Below are 19,736 nucleotides of genomic sequence, written 5' to 3' on the forward strand. Positions count from 1 at the left end.
GGCTTCAGAGCATAGATGCTATTTATGCAGTGGTTGTACTACATCTTTTGGGGATTTCTAGGTATCTCTAGTGTGTAGTGTCCAAAACACACTAACTATATAATTTGCTTTGTCTTGGCAGTTTATCACCATCTTTGAAGGAAACAAGAATATTACTGAGAGTGTGTGTTCCTCAAAAGAATTCATTCCAGGTACAAAATTTGCTATACTTTAGCATTCCTCCTGGAATGACTGGTTTCTCCCTTCTAGTACTGACACCTGAGATTGTGTAATGAGACTGAAATAATATACTTAACTATGTATATGTATGTGGGTATAGTCATTTTCAGTTTATTATGTTTATTATGTAGTTCTTTTACTTTAACCTCAAACCACAGTAACAAATAATGGAGCTAACATTTATTAGGTACCAGTTATCTCCATTTTATTAAAGAGGAAAGTTAGAGTCATTGAAGAGGAAAGCAAGAGTAGGGAGCCTGCTTCTCCCTCCCTCTCTTTGCCTCTCTGCTACTTGTGATCTCTGTCTCTGTCAAATAAATAAATAAAATCTTTAAAAAAAAAAAAAGAGTAGGTTACTCAAGATCACCTCATAGCTAATAAGCTGCAGAGATGGGATTCAAACACAGAACTGCCCAACTTCAAAGCTTAAGCACATTCAATATGACAATAATTTATACACTCAAATACCACAGGAGCCAGACAGTTACTATAAACAAGAGGAGTAGGTTGAGCAGGGGTATGGATCCACTAGAGATGGGGTGTCCCATCTAAAGGAGGAGATGATAATCCAATCACTGAAATACTGGATTGTTGCTTGCTTTTCCAGTTCAAGTCTGAGCCTTTTTCAAAAGAAGCTGGAGATGAAAGTTTTATGTGAAAATTCCCAACTTTTAAATTTTATCAAATCATTCAAAGCTTTGTGAAATGTTTTGTAGACAAAACTAAACTTATCTATATATCCCCTATACCATACTACTCTCCCTCTGTCAATCATAAAGCCCTAATATTTACAAAACAGAAAATGGAGGTAATAATCACCTGAGTTTACACAGTCAACAAATTGAGAGTTTTTAAGGCCCAAAAACAGATCTTCTGACTTTGATCCTCCATTTTTGCTTGCCTCCATAATGTGGTTCTATATTGTTGCCACTGCTTCCCAGAATGAGCCCCATGTTGGGTAATGATCAAAGATAGTCTATAGTTTTGCTACAAAAAGAACACAGGGTTCACTACTCTCTGTAGGGATGAGCTTCATGTATGTTATTAACCTATGATACTAGCCACCATTGGTCTTGAATAAGGTACAAGGAATCTAAAATGGATGCATATTTGAGTCAGTATCCTCAATGTGTTTCTAGGAACTGCTTTGCATTAGAATCATCCAGTGTATTTTTTAACAGTGCAGATTCCTGGGCCCTCTCTTAGACTTCCCAAGTTACTATCTCTGAGTAATGGTGCCCAGGAATCTGAATTTTTAATAAGAACACCAATTTTTAAGAATGGAAGCTCCTTAACTTCTCCAACGAGAATTTCAAAGGTCTTGCAATAATGTCTCAATCATGTTAGTAAAAAATTTATTTTTCAGAATGTACATCTTTCTCTTTCATCCATGCTTTTGTGTCTTATCCACTGCAGATTTGGGCTGTTTCCTTTTAAATTCCTAGGTTATTTTTTAAAATAATAGTTATATTATTATTATTATTGTATATTATATATAGAATTTGTATATTATATTAAGTATGTTATATATAATATTAATATTATTAATTATATTTTAACTACATAGTTAAAAACCTAAATATGCTTTTTTGTTCTTCATAGTTAAATTTACTATAAGCTATCTTAGCTTTAATCATAGAATATTATCTTGCAAAAAAGACATCTCTAAGTAACTGCAAGAGGTACAGTCATGAACTTTGGCATGCATTAGAGTTAAGAAAATATTGGTTTTTACTGTCATGTGTGTTTTTATGCCCCGTCATAAAGTTTCAAAAAAGTACATAAATGTTCACTTTTGTCTTTACATGTCTATATGTAAAAATGTCATTTTGTGATAATTAAAATATTATATTCTTTAAGGCCCCATGTGTTGAATAAGTCATGTAGAAAAATGAATCTAAATGAAAAATATTTTATTATCTATACAGTGTTACCTCACATAACAAAAAATTACTTAAAGTTAGCTAACTGAAAATTCACCCAAAGGAGGTGAGAAATTATACCAATTTTAATGCACTTGTACTTGCACATAAGCACTCTGAAATAGATACTCTTACTGCATAGAGTTGAAAGTTACTTTCCCATGTAAGTTTAGCTCATCAGGCATTTTCTAAGAGTGTTCTGCTAGATAAAGAAAGACATTCTTTGCATACCTGACTAAAGAAGCATCAAAATACAGTAGGTGTAACTATGCCATATAGAGTCAGAAAGCTGGATCCTATTCCCAGTGGGAGTGGCCATTTTCCACTCGTATGACTTTATGCTAGGTATTTAACCTTGCCAAGATTCAGTATTCAAAAAAGGAGAATTTCCTATTTCCTATTTCCTTCCTATTTCCCCGGAAGACATTAGCAGGGCCAAATCAAAAGAATCTTTGTGAATGTTTTTTGTTTGTTTGTTTGTTTGTTTAAAATTTTATTTATTTATTTGACAGAGATCACAAGTAGGCAGAGAGGCAAGGAAGAGAGGCAAGGTAGAGAGAGAGAGGAGGAAGCAGGCTCCCTGCCAAGCAGAGAGCCTGATGCGGTACTCGATCCTAGGACCCTGAGATCATGACTGAGCCAAAAGCAGAGGCTTAACCCACTGAGCCACCCAGGCATCCCTGGTTTTTGTTGTTGTTGTTGTTTTTAAATCCCATAAAGTATTGCATAAATGTCTTTTTCTGAATTCTAAATAATCAATTCTGTAATATACCTTCTCTCAATTAGAATGTCTAATAAATACCCATATTACTTTTTTGCTTTATCCACAGAAAATCTCAAGCCTAGTATTTCCAAACAAGGATCTAAAATGCTGGCAAAGGTATCTTCAGCTCTGTCAAAGGTGTTTTCTCGAACTAACACCAATATTTCCAAATCTTCCTCACCACCTCACCAGGATGAGCACTGAAGTTTTTATACCTGATATAACCATGCTTACTTTCCTTAGGAAATAAAATGGTTTTAAAAGCATAACATACTGTTCTATATGATATTTATAAAATTGAACAAAATTTTAATAGCAAAAGAAAGTCCGATAGAGAACTGGGTAAGAGAAAGTTTTAATGAATGCTTTTCATAAGCATTTTGGTATGAGAAGGGTATTAGTATTACCTGTGTGTCATTAGTATAAAGAGACAAAAAGTGTACAAAGTAACCAGTTAGCACTTAAGCAACCACCAACAAATGCCCTTAGATGTTTCCTGTTAAGTTTTTGGAGGGTATTTTCACCAAAATAGTTAGAAAATTGAGATAACACTCAAATGAATTCTATAACACAGGTATGAAACTGATCAGCTCACTGTAAAGGTATATTTGGAGGTTCAAATTAAAGTATACCAGATATAAGAAATCAGACTTTCCCATCTGCAGATAATGTTTCATCAGTTTATAAAATATCTCCCAAGCTCCAAGATCCAACTGTAGATAAAGCACCAGCTAGAAGAAATTAATTACTGTGGATAAAATGCATAAAATGACTCCTGTCACTTGAAAAAAAATTGCAGAAAAGACAAAGGTATTTTGTGGATAAATTACCATCAATAAGTAAATTATTGGTCAGTGGCCACTAAATCCTCAAATAAATATTTTTTTATAAATATTAATAAAGGCTCTATTTGTAAGATCATAAAAAGTAATGAAAATTTAACAAGAGGAATAGCTAGTACACTGACAAAAGAAACTTTTCAAAGCAGTTAATGTGCTACTTCGTGATATGGATCCAACTTTAGCATGTTTGCCACTGGAATTGAAAACTCCTGTACCCCTGGGACTAATAATACATTATATGTTAATAAATAATTTTTTTCAAATTAGAAAATTAAAATAAAAAAATCCAAAACAGCACTATCTACCCTAATGTTGATTCATGAATTTTTGGAGAATGTGACATCTTCTCTTTTATCTAAAATTTTCTTGACAGCAGCCAGTGCTAAAGTAGAAAAATTTGAGAAAATGTTGTTTTACAAAATTGGATTTTAATAAAGTTAGTGAGGGCATCAGGGAGCTCCAGAGAAAGAGATGTGATTGTAAGGTGGAATTTCTACATTCTAATGATAATGAAGTGATTCAATTAGTAATTTAGTCTATTTATAATAACCTCAAATTATTTGATCTCAAAGAGCACACGAAATCGTGCAACTTACAGATGCAGAGCTTTTCAAAAATGTTAGTTGATGAGAAATGACTGGCAGTCCAGTTCAAAACTATTCTCAGAAGTATTCTACCACTGGGCTTAAATTGATAAGTATTAAGTTGAAAGTATACTTACAGATGTAATCAAAACCACATATGTTCTATATGTTTTTAAGTTGTCTTTTATAACATAACAGAAAAGTTTGCTGTAAAATTTTTTTATCAAAGCTTTTATCCATCTTTTTAAAAGTCGATATAGGAATAAGTAAATTTCTCACAGCTGAAATTCACTCTGATTTCAAGGCACTCTGATTCACGTAGTTCTGTAGTTAAATATTTAATATATAAGAATAATGTACTCATGGGAAGTTTTGTAGTTTTTTTTTTAAGATTTTATTTATTCATTTGAGAGAGAGAATGAGCAGTGGGGAGGGGCAGAGGGAGAGAGAAAGACAGACTCCCCAGGTGAGCAGGAAGCCTGATGTGGGGATCAGTCCCAGGATCCTGAGATCATGACCTGAGCTGAAGGCAGATGATTAACCAACTGAACAACTCAGGTGCTCTTTATGAAGGTTCTTTTTTTTTTTTAAAATGTTAAAGGAGACTTCCAGTTTTCTCCAACTCAAGTAGAAGAAGAAGCATCAAGTTAAGAATACTTGTTAAAGTTGTCAAAATTATGAAAAATGTAGCTGAAACTATGGATAAATTTAAGTCTGAGGAAAAGCCTTAATAAAAAAAAAATGCTCTGTGTTAAATGTCATGTGTTAAATGAAACTTTGGGCATGTTTGGCTAACCTAGTGAAAAAGATGCTAAAAGTATCAAAGATTAAATTGAGGAAAAAAGCTTAGCACCTGATAAATTTTTTGGTAGCTGAAATTTCTAGAAGTAACATTCTTTGAGCTTAAGACATCTTAGATTGTTGATTCTGTTTATGCTGTGCTAAAACAGAAGTTGGCAAATTTTTTATATAAAGGCCTAGACAATAGACACCATAGGTTTACAGAGTATATGAATTATTTCAAAGCTATTCCATTGGGCCTTTGTAGCCCAAAAGCAGCCACAGAAAATATATAAGCAAATAATGGAACCAATGAAAATTTATTTATAAAGAGTGAAATCTGAACTTTAATTTTCACATCACAAAATATCATTCTTCTGATTTTTTTCAGAAAACTTGTAAAACCACTCTTTGTTTTCAAGCTGGTCAAAAATAGATGGCAGGTAGATTGATGCCATTGGTGGTAGTTTTCCATAAAAATTTGGGACCCATAAATTAGTTGAGTATGATGTGAAGGACACAGAATAATTCTCAAAATAGTAAACTTTACTAGGGAAGTACATTAGAAAAAATGAGTGATTACAAAAAAATCACTACATAAATTTCAAACGTTCATCTCTTTAGTACTTTAGTTATTGAATATATTGCCAAGAAGGCACAAGAGCATTCTGTTAAAATATACCTTGAATTAGAAAAAGAAAAGTTCAATCAACTTTAGTTTGGCATTGAATTTCTAGTAAAAATTACTTCTTTTTTTTTTTTTTTGATTTTTTTCATTTTATTTATTTATTTATTTATTTTGAGGGAATGTATTTATTTTTTATTTTTTTATAGCTAATATTATATAAGTTTTTTTTCCCAAATTATTTATTTCCAGAAAAACAATATTCATTATTTTTTCACCACACCCAGTGCTCCATGCAAGCTGTGCCCTCTATAATACCCACCACCTGGTACCCCAACCTCCCACCCCCCCCCGCCACTTCAAACCCCTCAGATTGTTTTTCAGAGTCCATAGTCTCTCATGGTTCATCTCCCCTTCCAATTTACCCAAAAGCACATACCCTCCCCAATGTCCATAACCCTACCCCCCTTCTCCCAACCCCCCTCCCCCCAGCAACCCACAGTTTGTTTCGTGAGATTAAGAGTCACTTATGGCTTGTCTCCCTCCCTATCCCATCTTGTTTCATGGATTCTTCTCCTACCCACTTAAGCCCCCATGTTGCATCACTACTCCCTCATATCAGGGAGATCATATGATAGTTGTCTTTCTCCGCTTGACTTATTTCGCTAAGCATGATACGCTCTAGTTCTTATCTTGAGAGTAGCTAACCAAAATGGATCCAAACATAATTTCAGACACTTGTTAGTCATATTTATAAAACAAACAAACAAACAAACAAACACAAAACAAAACAAAAAACTCCTCATTAACATCCAATGCAGCAAAAGAAAGTAAGGAGCTCCAAGTTCTCATCTCCCACAGAAACAGTGACAAAAAAGCAAAAACTATCAAAATTAACTCTTTCAGAATTCTGGAAAATAGTCAAAGGTTTACAGCAATGAACTGAACATGAAAAGAGTTAGTAACTTTAAAGTGGTAGCAAAGATTTGTGGTGTATTTACTTGTCCTTGCTCTAACTCTTCCTCAGCACAGTAGCAGTCTTGGAAAAGAAACCCGCAACCTAAGTAAAAGTCCTTGGTCCCTAGTTCCATAGGGAGCATAGCAAACCTTATAGGAAAATTACTACATATGAATGTCCATCTCAACCTGTCTGGGAGACACTTGAATAAGGGATGTAAGACACTTGTCTAGGTTTCACATGACTTAGAAACTCTGACCAGAAAAGCAGGGGACCTTGCTCATAAAAGGGGAAGCCAAGGGACATGGGTGGCTCATCAGGTCAAATGTCTGTCTCTTGATTTTGGCATATGTGTGTTTTAGTTCCTGGTGCTCAAGGAAATCTCTGTGAAAACTAGCTTAACATGAAGATAAGAGACTTCAGTGACCATAAAAGACAAGCAACATAGCCTTTGAGAAATAGTTTGGGAATGTCAGTAAACAAATGGACTAGTACAGTTTTCAACAGTCAAAAAACAAGCCCTGGAAAAGAGGGAGATCTGATGTCCAATGTTACCATGTTATAATATTTAAATGTCTGGTTTTCAACAAAATAACTCATGGAAAGTATGAAACAGGAAAGTATGGCACAGATAACAGGAAACAAATCAGGAAACAGGAAAGAAAGTATGGCACATTTAGAGAAACAAAGGATTAAGAAATCATGAGGAAATCCAGATTTTGGGTTAATTATACAAAGAGTACAAAACAACTTTATTAAATATGTTCAAAAAGCTAAAGGAAAATATAGACAAAGAGTGAAGGAAATCAGAAAAACAATGTATACACTAAATGAGAATATCCATAAAGAAGTAGAGATCATTAAAGGAATCAAAAAGCCACTGTCGAAAATTTGGCATTTCCTCAGAAAAATATTTCTCAGCCTTAAAAAGAAATAAAATCTGATACATACTACACATGTATGAAACTTGAAAACATTATGCCAAGTGAAATAAACCAGACACAGAGGAGTGTTATATAATTCTACATACACAGAAAAGGAAAATTCATAGAAAAGAAGAATAAATTTTAACAAGAACTGGAGACAGTGTGGTATTTTTAGGCATTGTTTTCTTAATTTATATCAAATTATTCTTTGCCTGATACCATTATTACTTAATGGGTGCAGTCTTTCTGTTTGGGAGGATGGCCAAATTCTGGAAATGGATTGAAGTGATGGTTGTACAACATTTGTAAATGTACTTAATTACTGAGTATACATTTTTAAAAGGTTAAAATGGTTATCTTTTGTTAAAATTGTTACTTTTACCAAAATAACTTTAAAAAATGGCTTTAAAAAGGAACCACACAAATTCTGGAGGTAAAGAGTAAAATAATTAAAAATTTACTAGAGGGGTTCAACAGCAAAATTAAACAAGGAACAGAAATAATCAGTGAACTTGAAGCTAAGACAACTGAAGTTGGTTTGAGGATTAGAAAAAAAAGAAAAAATATATTCTAAAGGACCTATATGAGATGCCATGAAATAGACCAAAATATGCATTATGCAAATCCCAGAAAAAAGGATGGAAAGAATATCTAAAGTACATCTTCATATATACTACAATTCTTTCTTCTTTTACCCTGTCCTAAAGCCAGATGTCCTAAAATTGCTAATTTTATACACCAGTTTTAATTTAGGAGCTTAGTTGGTCAATAGCTTTAAAATCATACTCTATTTGGGGGAAAGGATAGATTTCATGACCAAATGCAATGTGCAATTTTCCTCTGCAGTATGGTCAGAAATGCATATAGAAATAGAAGGAAATTTTAAGGCATTGTTTTCTTAATTTATATCAAATTATTCTTTGCCTGATACCTGACTTGCATTTTTCCTAAAGAAAGGAGACCAATTACTGAACCAACATATTACTGCATAAATAGGGATTGTGAGTTCACACTCAGGTATCTAAGAAAATCTGATTTCATTTGCTGGTTACATTCAATTAAAGCAATTAAAAATATAATTCTGGAACATAATTTATGTATTTGGTAAAATAAAGCTCTTAATAAAACTGACTACTTGACCATTCCTCCATTCCCCAATTCCCTATTAAGGTTAGTTCCTAGACCTCCCTTTTCCATTTGCTTCTCCATTCCTGTTTCCCTAATTTCTACTTCGTTTTCTTGAGACTTACTTTGCTGTACAATGATGCAATGGATAAAATTTTTGCTAATGTGTTATATTCTTTAACTGGGAGACAGGTACATAGTCAACAATAGGGCCTTCATACTCTAGGCCCTGATTTTATATTTTTGTTTTTAGTGTTCAATTTATCCAGCTTATAAATCTAAGTCTTCTTAAACTTGTAAAGACAATTTATAATCTGTCACTTACAATGGTTACTTGTAAATACAGTATAATTTGTGCTAAAATTAAAAGCACCACTTTTACTCATGTCCTTTGTTCAATACTCAATTATTCTATCATTTTGGCAGTACAGAATAATATTAAACACTTACCACAGTTTACAAATTTCACTATGTAAATTTCCTCAGATATTTCAAGGTACATGAAAACAATTAGTCTACTTTTCTTAAACATTCAAAATACCTACATCTCAACTACAAAACTTTCAAGTTTAATAAATTATATTTTTAAATTGGAAAAAATTCAAACACTAACACATCTCAAATAAAGCTTAAAGAAAAGCAAAATGATTATAAAAATTTTTAAGTACACCCATACACATATATACAGATAAATATTATTCTAATTGCAAGATAGCTCTAAGTTTTGTGACCAAAAACAAGGTTTTAGGTAATGGATTTCATTGGTGGGTATCTAATATGAGAGTGCTTGGAATGACTGAAGTTTGCCAGAAATAATTCAGGGGTCACCATTCTAAGGACCACATTAATCTAAGAGCAGTGATCATAAAGGAAACACAAACAATATTTACTCAAATGAAGCAAAGTCATCTTTAATAGACTATTTGTTCTCTGACACATTGTTTAAATTGACTGAATATACAACCAAAAGAGATTACTTAAACACGAAAGAACTAAGATGCTGCAGATTAAGTAGTTTATTTCCCAATAAGCAAAGTGATATCCCACAAAAGCCCATGGAAAGGAATGTTAGAAAACTTAAAGAAAGACTAAGAGACTAGTGTTTTCTCTGAGTGCCTGATTATTATCTGAATTTGAAAACGTTGTGGCTGGAACTTTTGACCATGGCTTTGAAGAGTTTAATAAATGCTCTTCTTCAAAAAATAAGTATAAAACCAGACAAAACTGTTAAAGCAAATCATATGAGGAATATGGAAATAGATATATGGCAAACAAAAAATTGGGAAGGGATTATTCATAACAACCTGCCAGAATTTCAGGTAAGAACAGAAAGAGATCTGGTTTTGCATGAGGCTGTTCCCTACCTTCTCTCTCTCTAACTTGGTCAGCGGGATCAGTTTTCTCCAGGCATGGCTGACCACCATACCAGAAGCTTTGCTTCTAGAGAGGGCGCACAATTTGTGACAGAAGGTAAGAACATGAGGCGATTTTTTTATTAAAGGGAGTAAACTCAGTAGAAAAGAAAGGTGAAAACCTACAACTGTGCTAGGACTGGTGTGCAGTCATGGTTGGTACATAGATTTCTCTAGCCAGAGAGCTTATAAGGGTGAGATAAGCTATCCACATAATCCTGGCTAACTAAGAGACTAGGTCCATGCACAGAGGATACTTGAAAGACCCTGAGATCTTGGATACCTGAGCTACCTCAGATATTAAAGAAGTGAAAGCCCAGGAAGAATAGAAGATTAGCTGTATTTTAACACATCCTAACACACATAGGTAATTCAGATGAGGTTGAGAGCCATAAGGACTTAAGAGCATAACCTCTTCCCTAGTCATTGACTGATACTTGGCTTTGCAACTCTCGAAGTGACCATTAAGATACCAGGCTAAAAAATAAATAACTAGAATAAAAATACAAGGGCAAATATATCTAGATACATTCTTTGAGGTGATAGATTTGGCAGCTTAATCCAGAAAAGCTACCAAATTTTTAAAAATAAAGGACCCAGATTTGCTATCTTACCTAAAATGCACAGGTGTCAATAAAGTTAGGAACCATGCAAATAATCAGGAAACTGTGACCAATACTATGAAAGGAAAGCGGGCAACATAAATTGACTTTAAGAGGACCCAGTTGTTGGGGCGCCTGGGCGGCTCAGTGGGTTAGAGTCTCTGCCTTCGGCTCAGGTCATGATCCCAGGGTCTTGGGATCGAGCCCCTCGGGCTCTCTGCTTGGCAGGGAGCCTTCCTCCTCCTCTCTGTCTGCCTGCCTCTCTGCCTACTTGTGTTTGTCAAATAAATATAATCTTTAAAAAAAAAAAAAAAAGACCCAGTTGTTGGACTTAGAAGACAGATTTCAACCATTATATAAATGTTTTAAAAAATTAAGATAGGATAAAATGACTCAAGAAATAGGAATTGGCTATCTTTCTGTTATTTTTAGTTTAATTCCATGTGGGCTGAGAGGAGACATTATATGATTTATATTATTTGACTTTATTAAGGTGTACTTTATGGCCTAGAATGAGGTCTATTTTGGTGAATATTTCCTGTATGCTTAAAAAGATCCTGCTGTTGTTGGATAAAGTAGTCTGTAGATGTCAATTAATTATCCAGTTGATTGCCCTTATTGATTTTATGCATGCTAAATCTATCCATTTATAATAGAGGGGTAATGAAGTCTCCAATTTCCATAATGGATGTATCTATTTCATCTTGGAAATTTTATTGGGTTTTGCCTCATGTAGTTTGTCACTCTGTTATTAGGTGCATACATGTTTAAGATCATTACATCTTGGAGAACTGACCCCTTTATCATTGTATAATATCTGTCTTTGTCTCTGGTATCTTTCCTTGCTTTTAATTCTTCTCAAAAATTAATAAAGCTACTTCTGCTTTCTTTTCAATAGTGTCACCATGGTAAATTTTTCTTCATCCACTTATCCTTAATATATATGTTATCTTTATATTAAATTAAGTTTCTTGTAGACAACAAACACATAACATTTTTTTACCCACTCTGACAATCTTTCAGTTGGTGTATTGATTTTCAAAGTAATTATTAACTATAAAGGAAATTAAAGATCAAAACCCAATAATCTTAGCAATTTTACAGGTAATTTTTTATCACATTAATGTCAGAGCCTCTACTGGCAAATGAACTGGTACAAATATTGCCATATTATAAATTAAATCAATCATCTGAAATTCTCAAAAACACTAAATTATAAAATTTCCAATATCACATAGAAAAAAATGTGCTCTCAAATATTTCTATGCTGTACCACTTAAAAAATTAAGGATACTATTTAATCTTTCAAAAGTTGAAAAGTATAATGAAATATATTTTTGAGAAGAAGGTTCTTTTATGATACAGTATATTTGATAACTAGCCTTTTCTTTGAATAAAATCACAGTTGAAATTTCTAAGAAATCTTAAATTTCTAAGAAATCTTAAATCTGAAAATTTCTTACTTTTAGAAAGATACAGCAAAGAGGTAACTTGAGGAAAATGGAAGTTATGATAATTAACTTATCATATCGTAACTTATCATAACTTATCAAGTTAATTAACTTAACTTAAATTAATGCATAAAGCACTTAAGGTAGCCTGAAACAGTAAATTTAACATATCCACAGATGTATTATCACTCAGAATTCATGGAATTTCATAATTTCAATGGATTCTTTTACATAAATTAGAACTAAAAATTTGACAAAACAAATACATAAAAATTTAAGACAAAGATGTGTATAGTGCTATAATTTTAAATAGAAAAAAATGCACTATTGTTAATTTTCAATATATGAGTTTAAATTATAATCCAGTCACCTAAACCAATTCCATTAAAAACATGGAAGAACAAGTTCTTAATGGGCAAAGTAATATCATTATAACTAAAGTCTACTAGACTATCAAAATATCTTGACCCAATACATTAGATGAAGTCTTTCTGTTTTTTAGAATTTGGTTTTGTAAATTCTTAAAATAATTATATTGATCTTTCTTTTTTTTAGTCTTTTTTTTAATTAAACCTTTCTTTATTTACTATTGCATATTCCTTCTATTATAAAAATGCATGTCCAAATGATTTTTGGTCAATCCACATCTAAGCATTATAATATTGTGAATAATAATGCAGATTTGGGAAACAAACACACATAGGTGCATACTCCCTCTCTGTCATCTATGACCTTTTGTATCTCAGAAAGGTTACTTACTCTCACTGAAATACTAAGATTTCTTATTTTATAGAGATGTTATGACAAAATATAGAGACATGTAAATGATGTTGAGTTACTATTGTTACTCTGAATTTTTACCAACTACCGATCTTATTTAGCAATTTCATTTTACAGATGAGAAAACAGAGATCCAGAAAAGTTAATAGGCTTACACAAGGTCATAGATTATAAAGCTTAAAGCTAGCTTTACAACTATTTATTCTAAATAACAATTACTTTGCTGCACAATGTGTTGATAGACTTTAGTAAAATTTACCATTCCCTCAATTTTTTTCTAAAATTAATGAATTAAGACTTGTAAAATTCTTGGATAGTTTTCACTCAGATCAAATATCCTCATTGCCATAACTTAGAACAATGCCCTAATGTTTCTTCATAGGCTACAAATATTCGCTCCATCATTGAGTTTTCTGCAGATGTTCCATACTCATAGAAATATGAGAAGGCAAAAATTTCACCCAATCCCACTGCATACCCATATCCCTTTCTTGTACTATCTTGACAAAATGGTTTCCAGGTAATAATATGAGAAACTCATGGGACTCATCTTGTTTGCTTTTCTTTTCTCAAAGGATCAGAAGCTTACACTATATTTTGTCCAATGTCTGAAAACAATATTTCATATATTTTTGTCTGATTTTAGATGTTATTTTTGCATAAGAAGAGGGTAAACCCAGACCACTACTCTGTTATGGATGTAAAGAGAAGTTATTGTTTTATTTTTACTCTCCTTTAAATTTTTTTTTTTTTTTTTTTTACAAATCATTAGGTACTTTTAGTTGGAAACTTTCTACCATGTTCAAGTCAGTTGGTATGCTAAAATATTTCATGCTTTGTGGTTTCTTTTTTCAATTTAAATATTTTATACACAAGTGTTTTATAAGTTCAGTTTATGTTCAAGAGGGTTATATACATTTCTTGTTGAATTCCCCCGAGTCTAAATATACCTGCCTTGGAAAACTAAGATTATATGAGTTTACTTTTTTATTGACTGAGAAGTCTGCTTTAGATAAATCATTTGATGATGTTCTAAACTGCTTCATCCTCCATCGTATCATTCAGGAAAACATATTTTGTGTTTTCACATTTCACATTGTTAATATGTGCCAGGTTCTGATATACTTAAATATATTTATAAAATTTTATATCTGATCATCTTTTGTAGATGATTACACAGAAGACTTAATTTTCTTTAAAAACTTGAAATATGGGTCTTTTTTGTCTTAACTAGGAAATAAAAGTTTCAAAATAATATTACAACACACTTAGAATAATTGATCATTATCAATCTTTTTATTTAAATTTTATATTCATATTTCTAACTTGCTGACAGCCCATTTTAAGCACTGAATAAACTACTTTACTCTCTAATGTATTTCTCTTATGATTTATTTTTTATTGTAATATAAGGAAAAAGAAAGCAGCTGCATTCTCCAGCTGTGACAAAGTGTTTCAATAAATGAGGCAAGCAACATCAGTAATAAATAAAGCAATTTACTTCTTTACAAAAATGACTATCTCTATTTAATATCAAAGCTGTAGCTAGTAGTACAGCCTAGCAGCTGGTATGGCTGAAGTGAATACTCACTGTAAAATTAGGTTGCCATTATGTCAGCTATATTATACTGACAAGGCCATACTAACATTCCTGTGGGAAACATTTAAAAGCTTTCCTTTTGAATTCAGTACCAAGAAACTATCTCATTTCACTTAGGTCACTAATACTGGTTGAGTGACAATGCAGTCTGTTGCTGCTATTGCAAAGCAATTAACTTCTACTTCCCACTATAAGCACAGAGTCCAGAGTGCTCTTTAATGATAAGTAAGAAGAAATATACTAAATCCATAAGATTGATGAAAAAAACTATCTTGCTTTTCCAGAGATTGTTATGTTTCTAGAACAGCTAGAGGTTGTAGAAATAGAGCATGTTCCAATATGAAGCTCTTAAGTAATTCATCATTTTATGAACACACATACACACATACAATACACTTCCCCTAGTTGTCAACTATCACAGATTACACTATATAACAAAATTAAAATTTCCTAAAGTATCTTCAGAACTAATTATGTTTTCTAGTAACCACTAAATTTATGAGGATTTCTAGTTAAATTGAGTTTTGTAAGGCTCACTGGAGAAACCACACAACTACTCAACAGCTACTAATCACCTCTCAACCTGAATTCCTATTATCAAACTAGTATTTGGATATTAGAGATCAAGGCATCACCTATTCATGGATCCAGGTATGTGTCTTGAATGTACATATATCAATGATGAAGGACTAGTATTATTCATTGAAATATTTATAGCGTATATTGTATATCACCTTTCAGTTTACCTTGTATTTTTGTGTATATTAATATATTTGATAACAATGAAAGGAGTTACTACCCCACTTGAGATGAGACCACTCATTTCATAAGTGTAAATAATACTTCAATGCTGCATATCTATCTGTTTGTAATCTTTCTGTTTGCTAGACTGTGAAAAGGAAAAATTCCACAAAATAACTGCCAAAATAAAGTCATCATTACATTAATATACCAAGTTTGGAAAAGAAGTTCAAGATAGAATGAAGAAGAAAAAAAGAGAGAGAGTGAATGTTTGTGATAGCGAATTTAAAAAGAGATGATTACAAAGGACTTTCTAATGAATTTGTATGTTTTCATCAATATTTCATCCTCTATTTTTTATAATATAGCCTGAAATGTGTTCTGTACATAAGAAACAAATTATCATGCATATCATTTGCTGAGAAATTCTGCATTCTGAGTGTGCTGACATTCTTGTCTACTTGCTTACGCTGCTCAGTGCTTACCAGGTACATACTGAGCAGAAGTTTTATATCCCCAAGGGTGTGACACGAAGGACAAATTAAAGAATTCTTCCATAGCTGTCAAATGCTACAATAAATGATTACAGCAAACTACTAGGTAGCTTAAAAAGCTGCTTCTTTATTTTCTATATTCCAAAATATGGCCAGTGAGGTAAAACTATTTTCTGAAGAAGAAGACTACAATAAGGACAATGACAAGTTTGCCTTTTTCATACTCACACTGTTATAAGTATTCCAGATCACATGGTGTGTAATAGTAAAACAAATTAAATAAGCTCTCTTCTATTAAACCAAACACAAAAGAGATTTTCAAAATGATAAAATAATGTTAGTTTTCTTGCCTTTTTTAGACATTTTTGAAGTTATATAAATATAGAATATTTTATAAATATTTCATAAAATATATTTATTATTTATTTTATATATTTTATAGGATAGCTATATTAAATAAAATAAATACCCGAAAAATTCTCCATTTAAATTTCTAATATGGTAAATATAAATAGAACTTATCCACATTAAGGTTCTCAATTATTTTTAAGAATTTAAAATCTCCTGAAAACAATTTTTGAGAGCCATTTGCTCTAAACTAAGTATTAGAGTGTGTAACACCAGGTATATAACTAATATATTCATCTTTTAAAATGGGAACAGAGTTCTGCTTCTGCTACATGTAACTAAATAGGTTTTTTTTTCTCGTCTACTAATTGAAAGTTTTAGAAAAATATTTTCTAATAAACATTACAAATCTTGGTATACTATCATTAAGCATACATAAATAAAAATTCATATTAATGATATGGGTCAAAAATTTGTCATTTAATTTGATGATTTATTGGTGAAAAACATTCCTTTTTATAGCCATGCAAATTAATTGTTAGGTCTATAAAACTCATCTGTATCAGAAGTAATATATTTGCAAACCACATATCTGATAAGGAGTTAATTATAAAATATATAAGGAACCATATATATTCCTGCTTGAATGGCCATTTTTTTTCTCTTTTTTCTTTCTTTTGAATGGCCATTTTTTTTTAAAAAGTGTGAGCAATGGCTGTTATGAATCATTGAACACTGCATCAAAACCTAATGTACTATATGTTGGCTAACTGAACTTAATAAAAAAAGACTTTTAATTAATTAATTTTAAAAAACTGTTAGGGTGGGGCGCCTGGGTGGCTCAGTGGATTAAAGCCTCTACCTTCGGCTCAGGTCATGATCTCAGGTCCTGGGATTGAGCCCCACATCTGGCTCTATGCTCTGCAGGGAGCCTGCTTCCTCCTCTCTCTCTGCCTGCTTGTGATCTCTCTCTCTCTCTCAGTTAAATAAATAAATAAAATCTAAAAAAAAAAAGTGTTAGGGTGCCTGGGTGACTCAGTTGGGTGTCTGCCCAACTCAGTTGGGTTCAGGTCACAATCCCAGGGTCCTGGCATCAAGTCCCCTGCTGGGCAGGGAGCCTGCTTGTCACTCTCTTTGCCTGCCTCTCCCCCTGCTTGTGCATGCTTTCTCCCTGTCAAATAAATAAATAAAATTTTTAAAAAATAAAAATAAAAAAATAAGCATTGGTGGAAAGTGGAAAATTGGAACTCTTATACCCTGTTGATGTTAAATGGTACAAAAGTTATAGGAAATAGCATAAAAAGGGCTTAAAAATAAAACTACCATGTAATCCAGCAATTCACTTCACTTCAGTATATATCCAAAAAAAAAACTGAAATCAGGATCTTGAAGAAATATCTGCACTCCTATGTTCACAGCAGGAACATACACAATAGTCAAGATATAAAATAACCTGTATCCATGTACAGAAGAATGATAAAAGAAAATGTGGTATACACATATAATGGAATATTATTCAGCCTTAAAAAGAAAGAAAATTTTGCCATTTACAACAACATAGATGAACCTAAAGAAAATTATACTAAGTGAAATAACCCAGTCACAGAAGGACAAATATTGCATGATTCCATTCATATGAGATATCTAAAATAGTCAAATTCATAAAAGCAGAGAATACAATAGTGTTTTCCAGGGGCTGGGGATGAAGAAATTGGGGAATTGTTATTCAATAGGTATAAAATTTCAATTATGATAGATGAATAATTTCTAGAATATCTGCTGTACAATGGGAGCTCTCTGCCGCTCACGGAGCTCCCAGGGGAGTGAGCCGGTCCGATGGTGGGAGCAAACGGATCACACACAAGAACTGAAAGCAAAAGCTGTTTATTAGCGCGTACCACACAATAGCTAATACAAGACAGACAACTCTAGCCACGTGGGCTAGGGAGAGGGCCCGGGGTACTCCCGCTTGATCCCCTTCTCTGGAGCACACCTTTTGGGTGCATCGACCGAGAGGATGATCTGAGCGAGAGTGTCCAAGAGCACACTCTGACAAGCAGAGGGCCAGTGCTGCTTATATGCAAGTTCACTTTCTACGTCAAAGGCGCTTGCGGTTAAACTGCGGTTTGTTGTACGTGCGATGCTGCTTGTCTGCTGTTCGTGCGATGTTGCTTGTAACATGTACACCATGTCCCGGTGGCTAATCTGCGGTCAGCTATAACATCCTGTGTAACACCTCCTAGTTCATAACAGTTCTTGGAAGCTCTCTGCTTGGAAGCTCTACAACAGTGGGGTTCATGCTCACAGGACTCCCTCAGTCCACCCTTTTCTTTTGTGGCAGGATGGTGGGATTAATTCTTATGATGGTGGTCTCTTCTCTCTGTGGGAAGTCTAGGATGTCTTGTTTTGGGGAAGTTTGTTTCTGATGTTCTGGATTCTGTCTTGAACATTCATCCTCCAAGTGGAGCTGCGCAAATTGGGCTTCCAGCCTCTTCCAGGCTCGCCGCCTTGCTCGAGTGAGGACTCGTCGCCGAGCTCTACGTCTGCTTCCCCAAAAATGTCTGCCATCATTATCTGGTCTGCCACGGGTATGGCTGGGAGGATTTGGTCCTGTTCAAGTATAAGAGTATAACCTACAAACTTATAAAGTGTATTTTGAATGCATTGGAAGAGGCATGGCCCGAAAAGAAGTATGAGTAGTACTATAAGCTCTAGAACGCCCCATGATCTCCATAGATTTTTAAACTTATTCCATATGGTAGATAGCCAATTTGACTCACCAAAATTTTTGAGTTGTACCTCTAATGATTGGAACGAGGCGCCACTTTTAGCCAGTTGCTGCAGTATTAACTCTTTATATGTCCTGCTTTGGTTTAACCAGTTGCTCATAGTCATATTCTTCATGGTGATGTTATACGTGGAATTCCAAACAAGGTGGGTCAGACATACTGGGGTAAAACTCCCACAACTGGCCAAATTCATTAGTTGGGCTGTTCCCAGGATCTAATTGATTCTGTCTACTCTTGCCTCTAGTTCCATCAAGCCTGCTTCTAGGGCATCCTGTCTGTACATCAACAATCCCTGGGTTTCAAGGATGCCTCTCAGGAGTTTCTGTTGCGCCTTCAAGACTCCTATCAGCCCTGAAGACTGGAGTACCCCAGTTATCCCTGAGGTGGCTCCTATTCCACTTAGAAGCAAGGAGAACAAAAGCAATGGTACCTTTACAGCTCTTTTTCTCCTGCCAATCGACTTTGTAGTCCCCCACATTGGGAATTCACTTTCCCTGAACACCCCTATTGTAGGGTGTCTGACTATGGAATAATATATTTTTTTAACTTTTTAATTAATTAAATTTTATTTTAAATTCTGGTTAGTTAACATACAGTATAATATTAGTTTCAAGTGTAGGATTTAGTGATTCAGAACACAGTACAAAATCCAGTGCTCATCAATGATTTCACAGGAGTGAAAGCATATGATATTTGTCTTTCTCTGAGTTATTTTGCTCAGCATAATTATGCAATTGGAACTTGTATTCACTTTTTTTTTTTTTTGGAATTTTAA

General features: G+C 33.3%; 1 protein-coding gene across 1 annotated transcript in view; it reads left to right on the forward strand.

Annotated features, from left to right (window-relative positions):
• Positions 1-3,108, forward strand: part of FSIP2 (fibrous sheath interacting protein 2) — a 91,537-nt gene extending 88,429 nt beyond the window's left edge. Inside the window, exons 22-23 of the mRNA XM_044240947.1 lie at positions 122-191; positions 2,972-3,108. Coding sequence (XP_044096882.1) covers positions 122-191; positions 2,972-3,108 — 207 coding nt within the window. The remainder of the gene's footprint in view (positions 1-121; positions 192-2,971) is intronic.
• Positions 3,109-19,736: the final 16,628 nt, after the last annotated feature.

This window comes from Neovison vison, chromosome 3 (assembly GCF_020171115.1).
Source record: "Neovison vison isolate M4711 chromosome 3, ASM_NN_V1, whole genome shotgun sequence".
Taxonomy (NCBI): Eukaryota; Metazoa; Chordata; class Mammalia; order Carnivora; family Mustelidae; genus Neogale; species Neogale vison.